The 19,431-nt window shown below is 31.3% G+C and overlaps 3 protein-coding genes across 3 annotated transcripts; 2 read left to right on the top strand and 1 right to left on the bottom strand.

Annotated features, from left to right (window-relative positions):
- Positions 1 to 6,910: 6,910 nt before the first annotated feature.
- On the top strand, positions 6,911 to 10,654 carry GGT4 (gamma-glutamyl transpeptidase 4). Its single transcript, XM_016348320.3, has 7 exons — positions 6,911 to 7,226; positions 7,898 to 8,235; positions 8,411 to 8,929; positions 9,166 to 9,401; positions 9,520 to 9,784; positions 10,026 to 10,163; positions 10,255 to 10,654. Exons 1-7 carry the CDS (start codon positions 7,118 to 7,120, stop codon positions 10,501 to 10,503), a joined length of 1,854 nt encoding a protein of 617 aa, XP_016203806.1. The 5' UTR covers positions 6,911 to 7,117; the 3' UTR covers positions 10,504 to 10,654.
- A 973-nt stretch (positions 10,655 to 11,627) lies between these two features.
- LOC107644459 (SNARE-like superfamily protein) lies at positions 11,628 to 14,331 on the bottom strand. Its single transcript, XM_016348319.3, has 4 exons — positions 14,057 to 14,331; positions 12,468 to 12,554; positions 12,107 to 12,175; positions 11,628 to 11,948 (listed from the first exon to the last, which is right to left on the bottom strand). The coding sequence occupies exons 1-4, from the start codon at positions 14,195 to 14,197 to the stop codon at positions 11,814 to 11,816; spliced, it is 432 nt and encodes a 143-aa protein (XP_016203805.1). The 5' UTR covers positions 14,198 to 14,331; the 3' UTR covers positions 11,628 to 11,813.
- Positions 14,332 to 18,899: 4,568 nt separating this feature from the next.
- Positions 18,900 to 19,396, top strand: LOC148566205 (uncharacterized). Its single transcript, XM_088487696.1, has 2 exons — positions 18,900 to 19,094; positions 19,166 to 19,396. The coding sequence occupies exons 1-2, from the start codon at positions 18,900 to 18,902 to the stop codon at positions 19,394 to 19,396; spliced, it is 426 nt and encodes a 141-aa protein (XP_088343822.1).
- Positions 19,397 to 19,431: the final 35 nt, after the last annotated feature.

Below are 19,431 nucleotides of genomic sequence, written 5' to 3'. Positions count from 1 at the left end.
CAGCCATTTGAACTACTTAGGGAAAAGCCGAGACAAAATGTGGCTGATTCATAAAACTAACATTCAATCCAACCCGATTTAACACTTCTTCTATAATTCGGGTAACCTGATAACGATCACCACGCAATCCATGTAAAACATTATCAGCATTCTCATGTCGATGAACTATGCAAGAATTTTCTCGATTTGGAACATGATTTTCATTTTGAAAAATATTTTTCATCTCCTCATTAGTTCCTCGAGCATTATGCCTTTCGCCTTCATCATAATCGACGATTCGAGCGATCCTCTCGACTTGTCTAGCAAGATGCTCGAATCTCGATTCATGATTGGCCATCATAGGATTCAGAATTGTAGTCATTTGCTGAGTCAATAAATTAACCAAGTCATGATGACTTTCCTTCACTTGTTGTCGATACGCTGCCATTGATCTCGCAGCATTCGAAATGGAGCCCACATGATACTCACGAGAATACTCAGAGTATTGTTGTGGGTTTTGCATGATATTTACTCCATTTGTATTCCCAAAATGGATAGGCGGGACAAACCCACCCACCGATGGGGTGTAACCGGCAGGAAGACCATAAGGGGGCCAACCAGCGGTTAATGGAGGTTGAAACGGTGGCGCAGAGTCACGTGGACGCGTATTACGTCCAACATTTCCAATTTGAATAGTCGTGACGACTATGCTTTCGGTTCCGATTGCACCTTTCGAACGTGAAGACACGTCGGCTTGTTGTACAGATACCGGTATACTATCATTGGTGGAAAAACCACCATTCACGTTCGATAATTCATCAGCCATGTGAATGATCTTCCCACTTCGTAATCGCATACACTAAGAAACTTGTGGAAAACCACTATTTTGACACACTTCGATTTAAAACTGTCCCACTGGGCGTGCCAATTTGTTTTGTCGATTTTTAGCAAATCGATGGTGGTTCGATATCTAGTGATCTGGGAGCGAAACCTACTCCTCTGTGCGCGTACCAGTTTTCTAGAAGTGCATCAAAGTGTCTTCGATTAGACTAAATTTAAAAATTAAAATAAAATAAGTTTATGAATTGACAAATAAAATTCAGAAATTAAAATTTTGTAAACTAAATCAACAATTTTTTCAAAGAAATTAAAGGAAAAAACAATAAATTGCCTTTGTTTGAAGCAAAGGACTTCCACGTGTAAAATTTAAACGCAGAAAGGTAAATTGAACAATAAAATAAAGAACACTTAATAGATAAAATCAATTAAAATGTTAAATGTACAGGAGAATAAATTGAAAGAATAAGGAAGGTGGAAGAAACCCTACAGAAAAGTTATTCGATTGCAGACTCAGAAATTCCCTGAAATATGAGTGTGCTTGAGTGTTTTTCTGAGTAAAAGTTCCAACCTCAATTCCCTAATACTTCACAGTATTTATAGACTATCTTACATAACGGTTAACTTAATTATAATTAGTTATAATTAAATAAAAATTACAATTTTAAAATACAATCACTCTTGATAACCGTCCCCATAGTGTGATTGTAAATATTTCCAATATTTTCCTCGTGCGATAAAAACCACGAACTTTCCCGCTTCCATCAATATTCGAACGGCTCTTTCGAAAACTACTCATAATTCTTCGAATTGAGACTCTTACTCGATTTGGCTTTCTCCGATTATTATCTCAATCGAAACCTAAAAAATAGTACCGATTTCTTTCAATCTTCAACTCAATCCTATACCTTCTCGAAAAGGCCACACAACTTGTTTCGATTCATCCTATTTGGATCGAAAATATTTTCGATCAACAAATTGCCCCTTTGAATTAATGTGGTTGTTTTCAATAAAATCATCGAAAATTAGAGCACTTAATCCACAAACGTCAGTTTTTCAAATCAGTAATAATTATTATTAAAACTCCATTACTACTGTTTCAAACAACACGTTTTCCAAAGCTTGTGCTTTCTCACTCGCCACTTCACATTCTCCACGAAGTTACTTCTACTCACATTCCGCCTTTTTTTATAAAGTTGTTTTTCTTGTGTGTTTCTGTATCTCCTTTTTTCTTAAAAAAGACTTATCTTTTTCTTTCAAACTCAATTTCCAAATAATTTCTTTTATATTATTCTACATTTATTTATCAAAAATTAACTTTGATAAATTATTTTTAAAAAAAAGAAAAGTAAAAATCTTATCAAATCTGTCGCAACTCATGTTTCTAACAACGGGAACAAAATAGCATGACCATGACATATATATAAGCCTGACTTAATATCCTATGTTTAATTTTATTTTTTTTATAAGTGATATGACATATGAGCATACATCTAGTAACATTTTATGTTAACATACACAATGAAATAATATTAGATTAAATATTCCATCAAAATTAAACGTGAAGAACACGTTTATTTTTAAAAATGGGGCAGTGACACGAAAGTTTGGCTAGTAGGCCATTTCGTACATTATTTACCAATTCATAGAACCAACTTCTCGTTTCTTTTGGAAAAGTAACTATATTCAAATTGTATATTGCATTAGATATGCAATGATGTATAAATGGTTTACTAATAAACTGCTTAGATCAATTATTTGAATAATTGAGGACCGAATAAAAAATTTTAAATTGTAAAAAATTATTGTCTTTCAAATAATTTGTGAAAATCCAGAAAGAATGTTTACTCAAAATGGTATTTCTTTTTCAGATTCAGCATGATAGGAATGTGCAATTTTTGAATATCATCCAAAATCAAAGGTAAATACACTATTAGATTATTATTATTATCAAAATGGGAAAAGTTTGGCATAGACAGGGACAGGTCAAGCTAAGGATGCTGCACATCACAAATTTGATTTCTCAGCAAACCCAAACGGAAACTTATTCTTTAATTTCCTCTAAATTATGCTTAAACAAGTTTCACGTGTAAAATCCGGTTTTTGACTAAGAAAATGTACTTTCTAAAACAAACTATTGTAGATATTTCTAAATTAAGTATTTTATTTATTTTTTTATTTGTCACTTTTTTGAATTCATAATTACCATAAAAGTTAGAAGATAAGAATAATTTAAGAATGGGTAATGTTAGGTAGACAAAAAAAAAAGCAGCTAGAAATTGCCTTATTTAGCATTAATTAATTGTCGCAACAAGTAATGAATGCTAAATATTAGTGTTAGTGTTATCATGAGTACAATGTGTACAATGGAGGTTTAGGGAGTATTAGAGATATAATTATTAGTGTTACCTTTTTTCATCAGTTGAAACTTTTGGGATGAGTGGTATCATGACATGGTATTAAAGCGTTAGATTTGAAAAGTCAAGAGTTCAATTTTTGGTAAATCCCAAAATCAGTTTAAGTTTTGGGAAGATGTTTATTATCGCTAGTATATATGCAAGAATTTCTCCTAATCCTTTTTTTTTCTATAATCCCTCTTTTTAAAAATAAGTGTCTATTTTATCCTATATATATATATTTAAACAAATACTTGTTAGATATAATTTTTTCAATGAATTCAGAATATAAGAGATATTTAATTTAAAATAATGAAAGAAAATAATGAACAATAAAGAAGCATCTACTATTTTGGTTGTAATCCAATTTTGAAGGAAAATTTAATTTCTGCTGTTACTGTTAACTCAAGTATGATACTTATTGTAATCTTATTATTATATTAATAGATACCTATCATTAATTTAAAAAGGGTAAATTACTAAAAATACACCTCAATAATTTTATTGTTGGCAAAATACATTTAAATTTTATTATCAGCAAAAATATTCTCAGTGACAAAAATATTAAAAAACGTTATTTTTTTTAAGTGACAAATGACTTTTGTATTTGACAAATTGTTTATGTATTTGATCCAATATTTTATAAAAATATTCAAATAACTGTTTGAAAAATATACACAAAAAATAGGATAAAAATTTGATCTCTATATTTTATTTTATTTTTTAAAAGTATTATTGATTATTGACAAAAAACCTCAAAAAGAAAATTATATACTTAACGAAAAATCACTAAATTTTAAGGATAAAAATATTTTATTTTTTTAATCATACTTACAAAAAATCGCATAAAAATTCAATCTCTAAAGTGTTTTTTGAGAACACATATTTAATGTTAGACATTTTTGTTGCATTTTTAAATTATTTGAGGACATTTTTGTTAATAAAAAAATTCAAGTACGTTGTTGTCAAGAATAAAATTATTCGAATATATTTTTTATAATTTACCCTTATAAAAAAAATAAAAAGACAAATAGATCCAAAATTTTTTTTTAATAGTCTTATAGATCCTAAGAATAATAAAGTATTAAGAAAATTTTACGATAAATTTATAGGTTTCAAAAATATTTTTTGATATTTTTTTAGCTGGGGACTTCTCAAGTTTATATCATTTTTTGTTTTATTTTATCCATAGTAGCATTTTTTAGGTATGAGATACTATACAAATGCGTTCAGTATTGTCGAATTTAGTAGAAGACATTATCATTAGATTTAGTGGCAATTTTTTTATAATAATAAAAAAAGAAAATTTGTTTCTAAAAAACGTTATTATCGAATTTATTTTTTCGTCAAAAAATTTGATAATAATAAATGACACAAAACAACAATTAAAATGGCGCATATCTTATCGTCAAATTTTGCCTTAAAATTTCTAATGGTAAACAATAATAGTAAAACGATGTGTTTCAATTAAAGAGATCAAAGTAAAAATATGCGCATCTCTTCCCTCGTTCTGTTCCAGCCCCTTCTCATATCCCCCTCTCACTTCTTCACTCTCTACTCCATAGTGAGATACTGTTCGTGAAATACACATTATTTTATATGAGTAACCTACATTTATAGAAATTATTTGACAATATGACAAAAATAAAGATTCACTGACACTTTGTTTGAATGTTGCAAAGAAAATGAAAGAAAAGAAAATAAGAAAAAAGAAAATAAGAGAAAAGAAAATAAAAAAAAAAGTTGAGTTATTTGTATGTTGTTTAGATGAATAGAAAATATATGGAAAGAAAATAGAGAGAAAATTTTTTTTTTATTTGGATGAAAAAAAATGAGAAAAAAAAATTATAATAGTATAAAATTATATTAATACCCTTATTATAAAATAAAGTATAAATATTTTTATTTATTCATGTTTTATTATATTTTATAAATATTATAAAATATTATAATTTTATATATTTAATTTAAATTATTTATCTAATACATATAATGTTTAAATATAAATTTCTATTATAATAATATATTAAAACTAAATTTATATTAATATTTGTCAATAATAATATAACTAAGGGTAGTATTAAAAATACAAAATTATATCACTTTTTTTTTATTTTCTTACTTGTGATGGAAAAAAAAAATTTTAATAAGACCCACACAAAAAATTTCTTTCCTTCTTATATCATTTTCTATTCATTTTTTTTTTCATTCATTTTCTTTCCATTCATTTTTCATCAAACCAAATATACTTCCCACAAATAAAAAAGAACGAAGGTAAGAAAAAAAGTTATTGTCTCACGAAATGCTACCGAATCCTCGTTATATATAAAATTATAATATAATTGTTCATTCTATTTTAAAAAAAAACATAAAATTAGAATTTTAATTATTATTAATTTTGTTAATATGAATCTAGGTTACAATATCATAAAAATGCGATAAATAATACAAAAGTTTTATATTTTAAAACGATTGGCCTTGGATAATAGAGAGAAATGAGCGAATAGTATTAAAAGATCTGAGGTGCTTACCAACCAATAATAGAAAAGAATCTTGAATAAGAAAAGGAAGCGAAATATGACAAGGACACCCAGCCACAAAAGAGAAAACAAACAAGCCCATATTTATTATTTTTATTGTTTTTTAGGCACACACGAAACGAAACTATGTGACATTGACACCTCCCATGCCATATAGAATATTTTCGTAGTTTTTACGAAAATATAAACTAATAAATCACTACTGGAATCTTTTTAAACCTTCATTAAACATAATGATGCAGCATCCAATTATATATTTCTCATGAATGAGTATGAGATGAAAAAAAGAAGCTAAATATAAAGGGATTTTTTATTTTTATAAATTAAATAAATATAATAATTATCAAAATAAATAATTTAAAAAATATTTACCGAAATAAATATCTCTCTTATTTCGTTTATACGGTAAACGAAATAATTTTACACGAAATAAGACAGATGTACGTGACACATGTTTATCTCGTTTACAGTGTAAACGAGATATATGTATTTTTTTTAAAAAAATTTGAAAATAATAGAAAATATTAATAATATCAATAATTCAAACTTTTGGCATGCAATTAGTATATAAAAATATTGGTAGAAAATATTAAAATGAATATGTTTGATCAATTTTAGTCCATTTTAAATAATAAAGATTAATACGTTTATTTGGAAACCATTAAACTGTCCACTATTAACATGGTTACCTCTTTTCTAACTATCTACTATTTAAAAATTTAAAATATAATTTAAATATACGTAATTTATTTAATGACACAGATAATGCATGTCACTATTCTATTGGTATATAATATGAAATCTTTTTTATTTAAATTATATTTCAAATTTTTATGAAATCTTTTTTAAGTATAGGATATGTTTAAGTATAGGATTACATAAAAATTTGAAATATAATTTAAGTAAAAAAAATTTCATATTATATACCAATAGAATAGTGACATGTATTAATTGGGTCATTAAATAAATTACGTGTATTAAAATTATATTTTAAACTTTTAGTATAAACGAGATGAGAAAGATGTATTTATTTCGATAAATATTTTTTAAATTATTTATTTTGGTCATTATTATATTTATTTAATTTATAAAAATAAAAAATCCAAATATAAAGATATTTAAAAGTTTTAAAGCAATCGATATTTTAAAATTTAAAATATCCGTGACTTTAAAATTAAATGTATTTAGACGTAATTTATTTTTAGATTCATGAAATTTTAAATGTACGAAACAGTTGTAAGATAGTTAGATAGCATCATCAGCTGGGTATTGTGATTTTGAGATTTTCCAAATCCAACCAACAACCACTGGACTGATATATATATATAAGCTCTTGTTTTGTTGATCTTTGTTTGCAGTAACAGCATGATGGATTCTTCCCCTTTATTGGGAACCGATTCTTTCCCCAGTAACAATCTTAGAAAATGCAAGATTCTTCTCACCTTCCTTCTAACCCTTGTGGTCGCTCTCAGCTGTTAGTTCTCTCTCTCTCTCTCATTTTCCCTATTTTGTTGGAACTTCCACTCTCAGATTGTTGTTGTTGTTTATGTTGTGAATCAATTGTATGGATAAAAAGTTTGATTCTATCATCTGTTTGAAAAAAAGTGTGTGCTGAGTACCCAAATTATATGCAACCGTTCAAAATTCTTTCTTGAATTTCTCATTTTCACTGCTCAGTGCTCACCATATTCATTCATGCCATGGAAACTCAAAGCAGAATGCTTTTCAAATTGGATTAGATTTTATGAATATTCAGATTAATGATTACTTGCAATCTAGCATAAAATTTAGTTTAGATACCAGAGACAAAAATAACCCTTAGTTTGTAAAAATTAAGATTCTATGAGCTATATTATGAGTTTAATTTTGTTACATAGTGGGTCCATCACATCCACTTTTTTGGATGACTATTCATGCAATCTGAAAAGTAGTTACAACAACAGAGCATCAAAATTAAATCCATGTTATATACCTAGAAATGTAGTTTTCTCATGCTGCCACCAAAATGACTAAGAATCACAAATAGAAGAGAAGCAGAATCTAGAAAAATGATGCAGATTTGAAAGTGACTGGTATTTTGAACTTTATGCCCTTCGACCAGCTTCAAACCTACTATATTTGCCTAATCACACTATTCTTCTTCAGTTGTTGGGTTTGCATTTAGAGGCAGCATAAATTTTGAGGTTGTACCAAGGTTTGAAAGTTCTAATGAGGGTGCATTAAGAAATCAGGCAGACATTGTTGAATCAGAACATGGAGTTGTTGCAGCCGATGATGCGCGGTGTTCAGAGATTGGTGCTTCAATGCTTAGGCAGGGTGGCCATGCTGTTGATGCAGCAGTGGCAACTGCATTATGCCTTGGTGTTGTTTTCACAGCTTCAAGTGGCATTGGAGGCGGCGCTTTCATGGTTGTCCGGTCTTCTTCAACCTCTCAAGCCCAAGCTTTTGACATGAGAGAAACCGCTCCTTCACATGCTTCAAAGGTTTGAGTTAACTTTTCATGTTAAATGAAATGATTTAGGATACAAAATTGATAAGAATGAAGCAATTGTAGGTTTGCACCTAACCGATGTGCTTAGATTTTGATAATTTTTCTTGCTTATAAATCTGAAAATAGCAACTAATGTTTGTTTAGATATATTAATGTCAACAAAACAGAACATGTATCAGAATAATCCTAAAGCTAAGAGCTCAGGTGCTTTAGCAATGGGAGTTCCTGGCGAGATAGCTGGCCTTCACGCAGCATGGTTAAAGTACGGACGATTGCCATGGAAGACCTTATTCGAACCGGCTATAAAACTCTCTAAAGATGGTTTTCTGGTATCTCCAACTCTTGAAGATTACCTTGCTGATGATTCAGATAAAATATTCAATGATCCTGGTTTAAAAAGCATATATGCACCTAATGGAGTTTTGTTAAAAGAAGGGGAATTGTGTTTTAATGTGGAACTTGGCCGCACCTTAGAGGCAGTCGCAGAACAAGGGCCACAAGCATTCTACAATGGGACTATTGGTAAGAAGTTAGTGAAGGATGTAAGAGAAGCTGGTGGAATTTTAACAATGGAGGATTTAAGAAATTATAAGGTGAAAATAACAGATGCAGCAACTTTGAATATGATGGGATACACAATATATGGAATGCCACCTCCTTCAAGTGGAACACTAGGCCTAGCTTTGGTGAGTACATTACATTCTATCCCTTCATTTGTTTTTAAATGACATTATCCTTTCTTGAATGATTATGGTATAAAACATATGGAAAGAGGCATATATGTTGTATCGGTTGAAGGAACTATTGTTTCTTTTATCAGATTCATATAGCCGACTCCAACTAGTTATACCAGACTTAATTGTTGTTGTTATTGTCATTTTTCACTGTATGATGTTTTATTTTGATTATCGGTATGTTTCAGGTTCTAAACATCTTCAACAGTTATAGAGATCCTGAAGCTGCAAAGGGCGATCTAGGCCTTCATCGATTAATAGAAGCGTTGAAACACATGTATGCTGTCCGAATGAACTTGGGCGATCCGGACTTCGTAGACATCAGTTCCACTGAATCTGATATGCTTTCCCCATCCTTTGCACAAAAAATTCAGCGCAGGATATTTGACAACACTACTTTCCCTCCAGAGTACTACTTGAACAGGTATGAATGTATCCACTTGCCATAGTAATTTGAATGAAAAAAAAAACTCTTTGCTTGGCATGTTGCATAGTAATGTTGTTGATATGAACAAGGTTTCATCTATAACCATGTCCTGCAGGTGGAGTCCACTTAGAGATCATGGTACAAGCCATTTCTGCATTGTGGATTCTGATAGAAATGCTGTATCAATGACAACAACAGTGAACTCTCATTTTGGAGCTGGAGTTCTTTCTACTTCTACTGGCATTGTGCTCAACAATGAGATGGATGACTTCTCTATACCAACTGATATATCCCCTGATAAACTTCCCCCAGCTCCAACAAATTTTATTGAACCTAAGAAAAGACCTCTGTCTTCCATGACTCCTATTATCATCACAAAGGTATTGCATGCAGCTTGCTTATCATGATTTCTTTCAACAAATGACTGCAATCTGAAAGAAATGGTTTTCTTTTGCAACATAATGATCTTTGATATACACATATTTTGATATAAATTGTATCCAGATATGTGGAATCGTTGATATACTAAATTTTCATAAGTAGCAGATATTTTGGAACAGAGAGATAACACCTTTTCTTCCAGAGTAATGCACTAAGCTTCTTGTTGCTATTCTATGGCAGGATGATCATTTGATTGGGGTAATTGGAGCCAGTGGTGGAATGAACATTATTCCAGCAGTGATTCAAGTGTTCATGAATCACTTCATATTGGGAATGGAACCTTTGGATGCAGTTCAAAGTCCAAGGATCTATCACAAGGTTCCAACTAATAACTTGTCTTTGTTCAAACATTTCCTTAACTTCTATGCTCCTTAAGTACAATCTAAATGAATGTTTCATTTTCATGCAGCTAATACCAAATGTAGTTAGGTATGAGAACTTGACTGCTAATGATGGTGATCACATTGAGCTTTTAAAATCAAGTAGGATTTTCCTACAAGAGAGAGGCCATCAATTGAGTGAATCTGGAGCACTAGCTATTACTCAGCTTATTATTCAAACTACTAAGAGTGAAGACATAAAAAATGTACATAAAAAGAATGGCATTCTAACAGGTGTTAGTGACCCCAGAAAGGGTGGACGTCCTGCAGCTGTTTAATATTTTGATTTTTATCAATTGAGATTGGAACTTTTAAAACAAAAAGAGAAGATTTTTAGCTATGTTGTATAAAATACTTTGTACATATTCAATTTCTCGTTTTAATTGTTTATTGTGGAAGGGTAGATAACTAGAAAAATTTTCTGTCAAATCTAGCACCACTATAAGCCTTTGTATTTTGTTTCTTTTTTGGTTTCTCACGGTACATAAAAATTTTTTATTTAAGAGTTTACCACTGGCCAATAAGTTGTTGTATACACAAAACAAAACTCGAATTATTGACATTTGTTTAAACAGACGAATGAACTGACCTAATGAACAAGCTTGAGGACATTGCATTTGATGTAACTTCTACAAGTTCTTAATTTCTGATATTACTTCAAAATCATTAACATTTTGTTTGGATGTAGAAAAGAAAATGGAAAGAAAGAAAATGAGAAAAAAGAAAATAAAAGAAAAAGTAATTTTTTTCGTGTGTTGTTTGGATAAAGAGAAAATGGATGAAAAGAAAATAGAGAGAAATTTTTTTTTGTTCCAATGAAAAGAAAAATGAGAAGAAAGAAAATTGTAAAAGCATAAAATTACATTAATACCCTTATCTATATTATATATAAATTATAATTTATTAATGATAAGGGATAAAAATATAATTTTATTAATGTTTGTCACATTTCTTTCTATTTTCATCTCATCCTTGGGATAAAAATATTTTAGTGGACCCACACTTTTTTTTTCTTTCCATTCCATTTTCTCTTCTCATCCAAACAACAAAAAATTCACTTTTCAATCCATTTTCTCTCCCTATTTTCTTTCCCTTCAAACTCTCCCAATCCAAACAATGTGTAAGAGGTAGTTGAATACTAAAATTTATGCCAATTCCACACTGACACATCATTTATTCTCTGCAAATTCAAAATTATTGCAACTAGATGTCCACTTTGTTAAGTTATGAATTGTGTCATAACTGACCTAATGTGTCATTATAACTTCCATGGTATGGTAGTTCCTACTTAATGATCCAAGAGTGGTTAACTATACTTTCAGAGCATCTAAATCTCCATTAAAGAAGAATTGCCAAAGAATGGTACGCATGGCATCTCGATAAGAATGCAAGAAACATATACATGTGAAGCAAAATTCCAAACAAAATGTTCTTCAGTATGTGTAGTTCTTATTGGTACAAAATCATTCATACAAGAAGGAAAAGAACTAAAACAAATAGAAATATTAATGATGATATTGTACACAGAACAATGACTTTGAAAGTCAATAATCATACAGAAATCATCGGCCAGTCTTATTTTTCTACTTCAAGATGCTTTGTCCATCAGCTGAATTGGAGTCAGAATATTTGATTTGCTTGTCTCCACAAGGCAACCATTCATGACCATTTCCTCCAACATAAAATGCGCTTTTTCTAAATGGAACATGATATCTAGTTCACACTGTAAGAAGAAAAGAGACATCGTAACGTATTTATTTAATGGGAAATCTACTTTCAGAAAATGGACGAAAATGGCAGAACAATGATTTGTAATGTAGGTTTCAAAGATAAAACTAGGAAACTAAATAACTACAAAAACCCATAGACTCCTATTCTTACCACATTGCCAAAATGACGGTCCATGGTTTCAACTAATAGATGTATGAATTCCAAAATAGCAAGCTCGTTCTGCAACATTATCCATAGAAGAAGAATATGTAATCAAGCATACTTTCAAACTACAGTCTATAACTCTGTGTTTTACAGAAAAAGTTGGATATTTTCACAAGATTAATAATTTCCACGATTTCTTATTTTATTGAAATGCCCTCTCCTCTTCTTTTGGACAAGCAAAATCTTCCTTTATGTTTTGGATGCAGATGACAAAGCAGTGAGTACTTAGTATTACATGATTTGCTGTTTTCAAATTCATTCATTCCTCAAACCAAGTAAAATAAGACATGGAGAAAAATTTATTTACCTCATCGTCATCAACTCCAACTAAGAAAAACAAAGATGCATAGCGCCTATATACAATTTTGTAGTTGCGGTGCTCAACAAATGAACACTGTCATCAAGAAAATGAATCAATTATACTTTGAACAGCATCAACAGTAAGGTAAGTCAGATATTTGCAATAGACTAAATGCTTGTCAAAACAAATGTAAGTGTGTTAGGATACAGATATTAGTTGTGGAATGCTGTCATATTAGTTTAGACCAATTAAAGTGTTTATACCCCTTTAGGAAATTGGTTACTTTTAGTAGTGACTGATTCCTATATATAGTAGGTTTTTTGACAGTATAAGTAGTTGATTCTATTATTAGTATTGTCTGTAATTCGTATTAGGTTTATGATATTCAATCAATAATTTAAGGTTTTTCAGTGTAATATGAATTCTTTCTTCCTCCATCTGCTCTTATTGACCGCTTCTGTCCACAGTTTTGGCTTGTACTCATTACGCATAGAAGGCACACTTACACTAGCATGAATTATGTAATAAGTAATTTCAAAACAAAAATATGACAATTTCTAAGATTGATATACTTCAGCTAAAAAGTTAAAAGAATACAATAGATGTATAACACAATGCAGAAAGTAAGAGGCTAGAAAAATAAACATACATACTCCTACGCTCCTGGGCATCCTGGTAACCCAGGCATCTCATATTTAAGCTAATAATTGAAATGGCTTCACCAACTCACAGGAACTTTGTAATGCCTAAATCAGAAAAATTGCTAAGAAAAGTAGCCAAGTGCTTAATTCCTTAGGCATATGATAAGACTCCTCAATGCAGTTGGAGTATGCTAACCACAAAAGTATTAACAATGGCGTATATAATCACAACAAGCTAAGCAAATGCTTCTATTCATAATAGTAATCTAGGCTTCAGAGGCTTGAATATGTCCACATTGGATAGAAATCCTTGCGATATTCTATGATGGCAACCGATCTCGGGACAAAATACCTATTAACGCACCCTTTGGAACATACAGACTGAAACTGGAGTTTAACTTCTCCAAAGTGAGAAAGTAAGGATTAACCACTCTCAGATTATTTAGTGGGACCCATACACATTAAAACTTATTGATCAAATCATTAATCTCTCTCAATTTCTTGCTTTACAAACCTTTTCAGTCCTCACTTTAGATGATCAAATCCCAAAAACTGCATTTTGATAAGGTTCCATGCTGATACAGATATAACAATGAACTTAACTACATATACCAGAGCACAAATTCTAAAATTTACAACATGCAATTAACACAATGTGTCACCAAACAGGCCTTTTAAATCTTATAATGTCAATCCAAATCATCATTATCAATTAATTGAATTTCTTCTTCAAGCATCAGGAAAATCCCATCATAACGAGGCTTAGGCTAGGTTAGATTTCCCTAATCCAATTCCTATACAACGCAGCACCTGAATCTAAAAAATTATGAAAACCAACGTAGATCTAAATCAATTATGATCGTGCGTTCTGAGAACTAGATATCGAATTGCTCAGAATGTAATTAAAGTCGGTAAATTTCGATGAGCATGTGAAAGGGGGATTAGGGTTAGTACCTGGTGTTCGTTACGAGCGAGGCATTTGCGAACGATTTCACCTTCAAGGGCTCGTCTTTCTTCGAGAGTGAGGTATTCGTAGTATTGGGCAAGTCGCGTTTGCCCTTGTTTGTTCACCATCAGCACGAATCGGATCCCCATTTTTGTGCACTCTCCCTCCTCCTCCTTTCCTCTAAGTTCTTACATACCCTCACTCACCTGACATTTTTATTTTGTTAATACTTTTATTAACAATTTCTTAAAAAAAATTATGTGTGTAGCAACAGGGAAGGAACTCAAATTCATATTTTTAATCGAACTGTATCATCAATATAATTAAATTAAATTTATATTTATCATTTATATAATTAAATTTATTCATAGTTATAATTAAATTTTATTAAAAAATAATTAAATTATATTCATCTTTAAAATAAAATTATGTTCATCTTTATAATTACACCAATTAGGTTCTTGAAATTGACAAAAGTGCACTACGTTAGTCTCTAACCCATTTTTTGTTAACAGCATGATGACATGGTGTAATGACCTGGACTTAGGGGTGCACATGGGTTGGGTGAAGCCGGGTTTGATGTGACCTAGACCCGACTCCGAAATATATACCGGGTCTATTTATTAGACCCGAATCCGACCCTAGACCCGATGAACCAATACACTTTCGGGTTGCAATTATACCGGGTGAAAACCGGGCCGTTAACATTATATTACGTTAATACCTTCTTGTAAGCTAGCATATAAAAAATCCAAATTTTTAAGACTCCAACCATTATTTGACAGAAAAATATAATAAGAACCAACCCTTCTTCAAAATTAAAACATAACCACAATCAATACTAATATTGTCTAATAACACCAAATATTTAAATCAATACAAATAACATAATATTATGCATTAGTCTAAAGTCTTATGCATTCTAAACATAAAACATTAACTTATAGTCTTATAATGACTAATAACACAAAATATTAAGGTTTACAATATTTAAATTCTACATAAGAATAGCCATGATCCATCACTAATAACACAAAATATTAATTGTGTATGATGACCGGGCCACCGGGCCGAGTTCGGGTGACCCGAGCTATGGCCCGGACCCGACCCGAAGTAACGACCGGGTCTATTTTTGAGACCCCTTACTCGGCCCTAAACCCGGTGAAATCACATCAAATTAGCCCCTAAAGTGTTCGGGGTCGGGCCGGGTCTTCGGGCCGGGCGGGGCCGGGCCATGTGCACCCCTACCTGGCTGGACTGTTAGTAACATATGTCACTCTATAGTTTAACCACGTGTAATAGTACGATAATGTGTTGACCAATGACACGTGTCATACTGATATAGACAGTTGTGCCACGTGTAACAATGCTATTTGGCTACATATCAGTTTGTATGACATATCACAACAGTATTTCTTCACGTATTATCCGTTATGTCATTGGTGTGGAATTTAAAGTTCACAAACTAACCGACAAGTGCACCGGGTCGTACCAAGTAATACCTTAGGTGAGTGAGGGTCGATCCCACGAGGATTGATGGATCAAGCAACAATGGTTGAGTGATTGGCTTAGTCAAACAAACAGAAAATAATGTTTTAAGAGTTCAAACGCATTAACAGTAAATTCAAAAAATTAATAAAGCAAGCAGTAAACAGGTTGTGAAATATGTATGGAGAAACAGTTAAGGCTTCAGAGATATCTATTTTTCGGATTGACTTTTCTTACTAACTATTTTAATCATGCAAGATTCAATTCATGACAAACTATATATGACTAAGCCCTAATTCCTTAGACCTTCTTAGTCTACTCTAACTTTAATCAACCGCCAATTCCTTGGTCACTTAATTCCAATTAGAGGATGAAATTCAATTCTAATTTATGTGACACAGAAACTTTAATTACCCAAATATAAAAGGATTATATGTCACGTATCCTATTAAGTCCAGATAATTAGAAGTTTAGGAGAAATTGTTTTTAAGCTGTTGTTCAAGTAAAGAGTTTTTCCAAGTTATACAAGAACTCAATTAGAACAAGGATCATACTTCCGTTCTACCCAAATTCATAAAATAAAGAACAAAAACAATTCTTGAAATGGAAATTAATACATGAATTAAAATAGAAAAATAATAGTATCAATCCATACAATAGATAGAGTTCCTAACCTTAACAATGGAGGTTTAGTTGCTCATGGTTCAGAGAGAAAAACTAGGATTTCGGTAAACTGTAAATTGTGGAATGAGGTAGAAGAGAAGAGAGGAGCCTGAAAAGCTGATTCTTTTCCCTTTTATATCTAATCCTAATTAATGTAAAATATATTTTCTAAAACCAAATAATATCTTTTTCTATTTGTAATTAAAATAAAGTTTTGATCAGAAAATAAATAATATCTTCGCTGCCATCATAAATTTGGACGCGAGACCACTTCTTCCCTTATTAATTGGCTGGGTTTGGCGCCTAACTTCATGAAATTGAAGTTAGGGGCTGTTGAGGCAGCAAATAACTCGTCACTTGATGTGCATCTGGAGTGTGGAGCTTTCCTTTGGCGCCTAACTTGGTGAAATCCAAGTTAGGCGCCACCTTGATCGTACAGAATGAAGAGAAAGGGTAGACTATTATATATCGTTGGAAAGTCCTAGAAGTTAGCTTTTCAATGCCACTGGAATCACGTCAATTGGACTTCTATACCTCAAGTTATTCCTGTTTGAGTGCAAGGAAGTCGGAGTTGACAGCATCATTCGCCTTCTTCTCTTTTTCTGCGGAAACTCCATCAAATCCAGCCAAATGCTTCCTAAAATAAATAGAATTGCACACGATTCAAAGTAGCATCTATAGTGGCTAAAATATAATTAATTCTTGATTAAACTTGACAAATTAAATGAAAATTCAGTAGAAAAAGATAGGAAAGATGCTCACGCATCAGTTATCATTGTAGATGTACCAAATTAGTCCCTCATTTTGCATTAAGTGACTCATTTTAGTCTCTAAAATTGGGAAATGGATCCTCTCAATTTTTTTTTAACAATTGAGAGAGTAAAGTGTGATCTCTCACCATTAATTGTTATAAGTAGGACAAAAAAAAAACATGAGAGAGTGTGTATTGAAGGGTTATAGATCACACTTTACTCCTTCAATTTTTTTCAACAATTGAGAGGATCTATTCCCCTAAAATTGAATATCGTGCATCAAACTAGTCCCTTCACCCGTTTTTTTTCTCATTTTATTTTTAAAACTCAAAATTCTCAATTTGAAATTTTGGATGCACTAATTTCAATTCTATTTTTTCACCTATCGTTTAAATACAAGTGATTTTCTAAAAAATTTTAATATTTTTGTTTTAATTATATAATTTTTCTATAATAATTTAACATCGATAAATTTTATAATATATAAGTATGCTATTATAAAAAAATATATGATTGATTAGATACATTTTTTTTATCCAAAAGCGCGTGTTTTTAACAAGAAATCAAGAATAAAAATAGACATTTTTTTCGGTTCTTATGAAATACACATTTTCAGTTGTGTGTAAATGGATTAGACTGAAGACACTTCAAGAAACCTCACTACCTAGATGAAAGAGGTCAGAGATGGTAGTGAGAGTGCTTAAAATACGTTCACGTCAGCTCCAAGACAGTGATTAGGGGTATCTGCAAAAAAAAAATATTTTATAAAAGCACTTATATTTAAACAACTTATAAAAAAATTGAATTAAAATTAATACATTCAAAGATATTGAGAATTTTGAATTTATAAAAAAAAAAACTAGTAAAGGGACTAATTTGGTATGCGACATTCAATTTCAAAAACTAAAATGGGTGACTTAATATAAAGTGAGGGACTATTTTAGTGCATATACAATAATAACATAGTGGACGACATATGGTCGAATACTATTGCGGCACGTGACACAAACTGACACATGGCCAAATAGTATTGTGGCACGTGGTACAACTATGAACCATCCACGTCAGTATGCCACGTGTCACTGGTCAACATATCATCATACCATTACACATGGTCAAACTATGGAGTGACACGTGTCACTAACAGTCTGCATCATCAAGCCATGTCATCACGCTCAGTGACGGATCCAGAAAATTTTGGTAGTAGGGGTAAAATTTATATAACATGATAATAATTTTTATAATAAAAATAATATGTGTATATAAAAAATTAAATATTAAATTATTTATTAACCACTATATATCTATATATAAATACATGTATTATTTAACTTATTTTCAAGGTGTATTTTATATTTTAATATATATTTTATACAGATAATTATTTTTTATGTACATATAGCATGATTATTGTTATGATTATATTTTGTTATTGTAAAATATGATTAGCCTTCAAAATATCTAATATACAAATTAAAACACGAAAATAGTTATTTAAATAATAATATATAATTTAAAATTCTATTCTTTTAGGTTTTATATTTTTAAAAAATTAAGTAATTTTTCTCTTAACACTACCATCAAAATTTCTCTCTTTCCATATATATTACTAAATAATTATTTAAAAATTCGACTAAATCCCCATAGTGGTCCCCCAGATTCAGCCCGTGCACCAATTTAGCCTCTGAGATTCCAATTGCACTGTTTATGTCCCCCAGATTGCAATCTGGGCAACATAATTGTCCTTCGGTGAATTTCCGGCGTGACTCAGTGACGGCGTTGCTTAGGTGGCACAGCCACTGCCATGTTGGACGCCATAGTGTATAGATGACGTGGATTGTGTGGTAAAATTCTCCAATGTAGTCACTGTCTTCATGTTTAAATCCTAAATGGTTCTCGCCATCAACGTCTCCTTCTGCATCTCTTGTGTACACCAATAGCTGTCCCCATGAGAGGAAGTGGGAGCCATGTTGCAGGAAGTTCCAACCGGTCATCGTCGACGGAGAACTGGAGAAGAAGCACGACGCGAAGCAGGCAGGGACGGGTTCCGGACTGGTGCGGCTGTGGTTGTCGCCCGGTGCTAAGGTGGTCAGGGACGGAGTCACATCCTAACAAGCCCTTCTTTGGTTGCCCCAACTATAATGTGAGTAAAAGTAAATAATTTGTAGCTGATTGAATTTTTTTTTTTTTGTTGATTATTTTGGTTGGTTGCAGACAAGTGGGAAAATATGGTGTGGGTTATTCGTCTGGGCTGATTCTGTGCAAGAGGAGTTGTCTGAAAGAGCTGTTGCAGGAGATGATGATGGTGACAGGAAGATGAACTTTGCATGGCGGATGGGCAAGATGGAGGCAGACATTAGGAATCTGAAATTCATAACTCATGTTCTTGGATTTGGGTTCTTAGTAGTTGTTGTTTTTGTAGAATTGGTGCTATTAAACGGTTGAGAACATGTCAATGTAATGTAGTTTCCAAATTAATG

Source organism: Arachis ipaensis, chromosome B5 (genome assembly GCF_059453495.1).
Source record: "Arachis ipaensis isolate K30076 ecotype BB chromosome B5, ASM5945349v1, whole genome shotgun sequence".
Lineage (NCBI taxonomy): Eukaryota > Viridiplantae > Streptophyta > Magnoliopsida > Fabales > Fabaceae > Arachis > Arachis ipaensis.
Note: the sequence above shows the minus strand (reverse complement) of the source record. Positions and strands in the feature narration are given on the sequence as shown.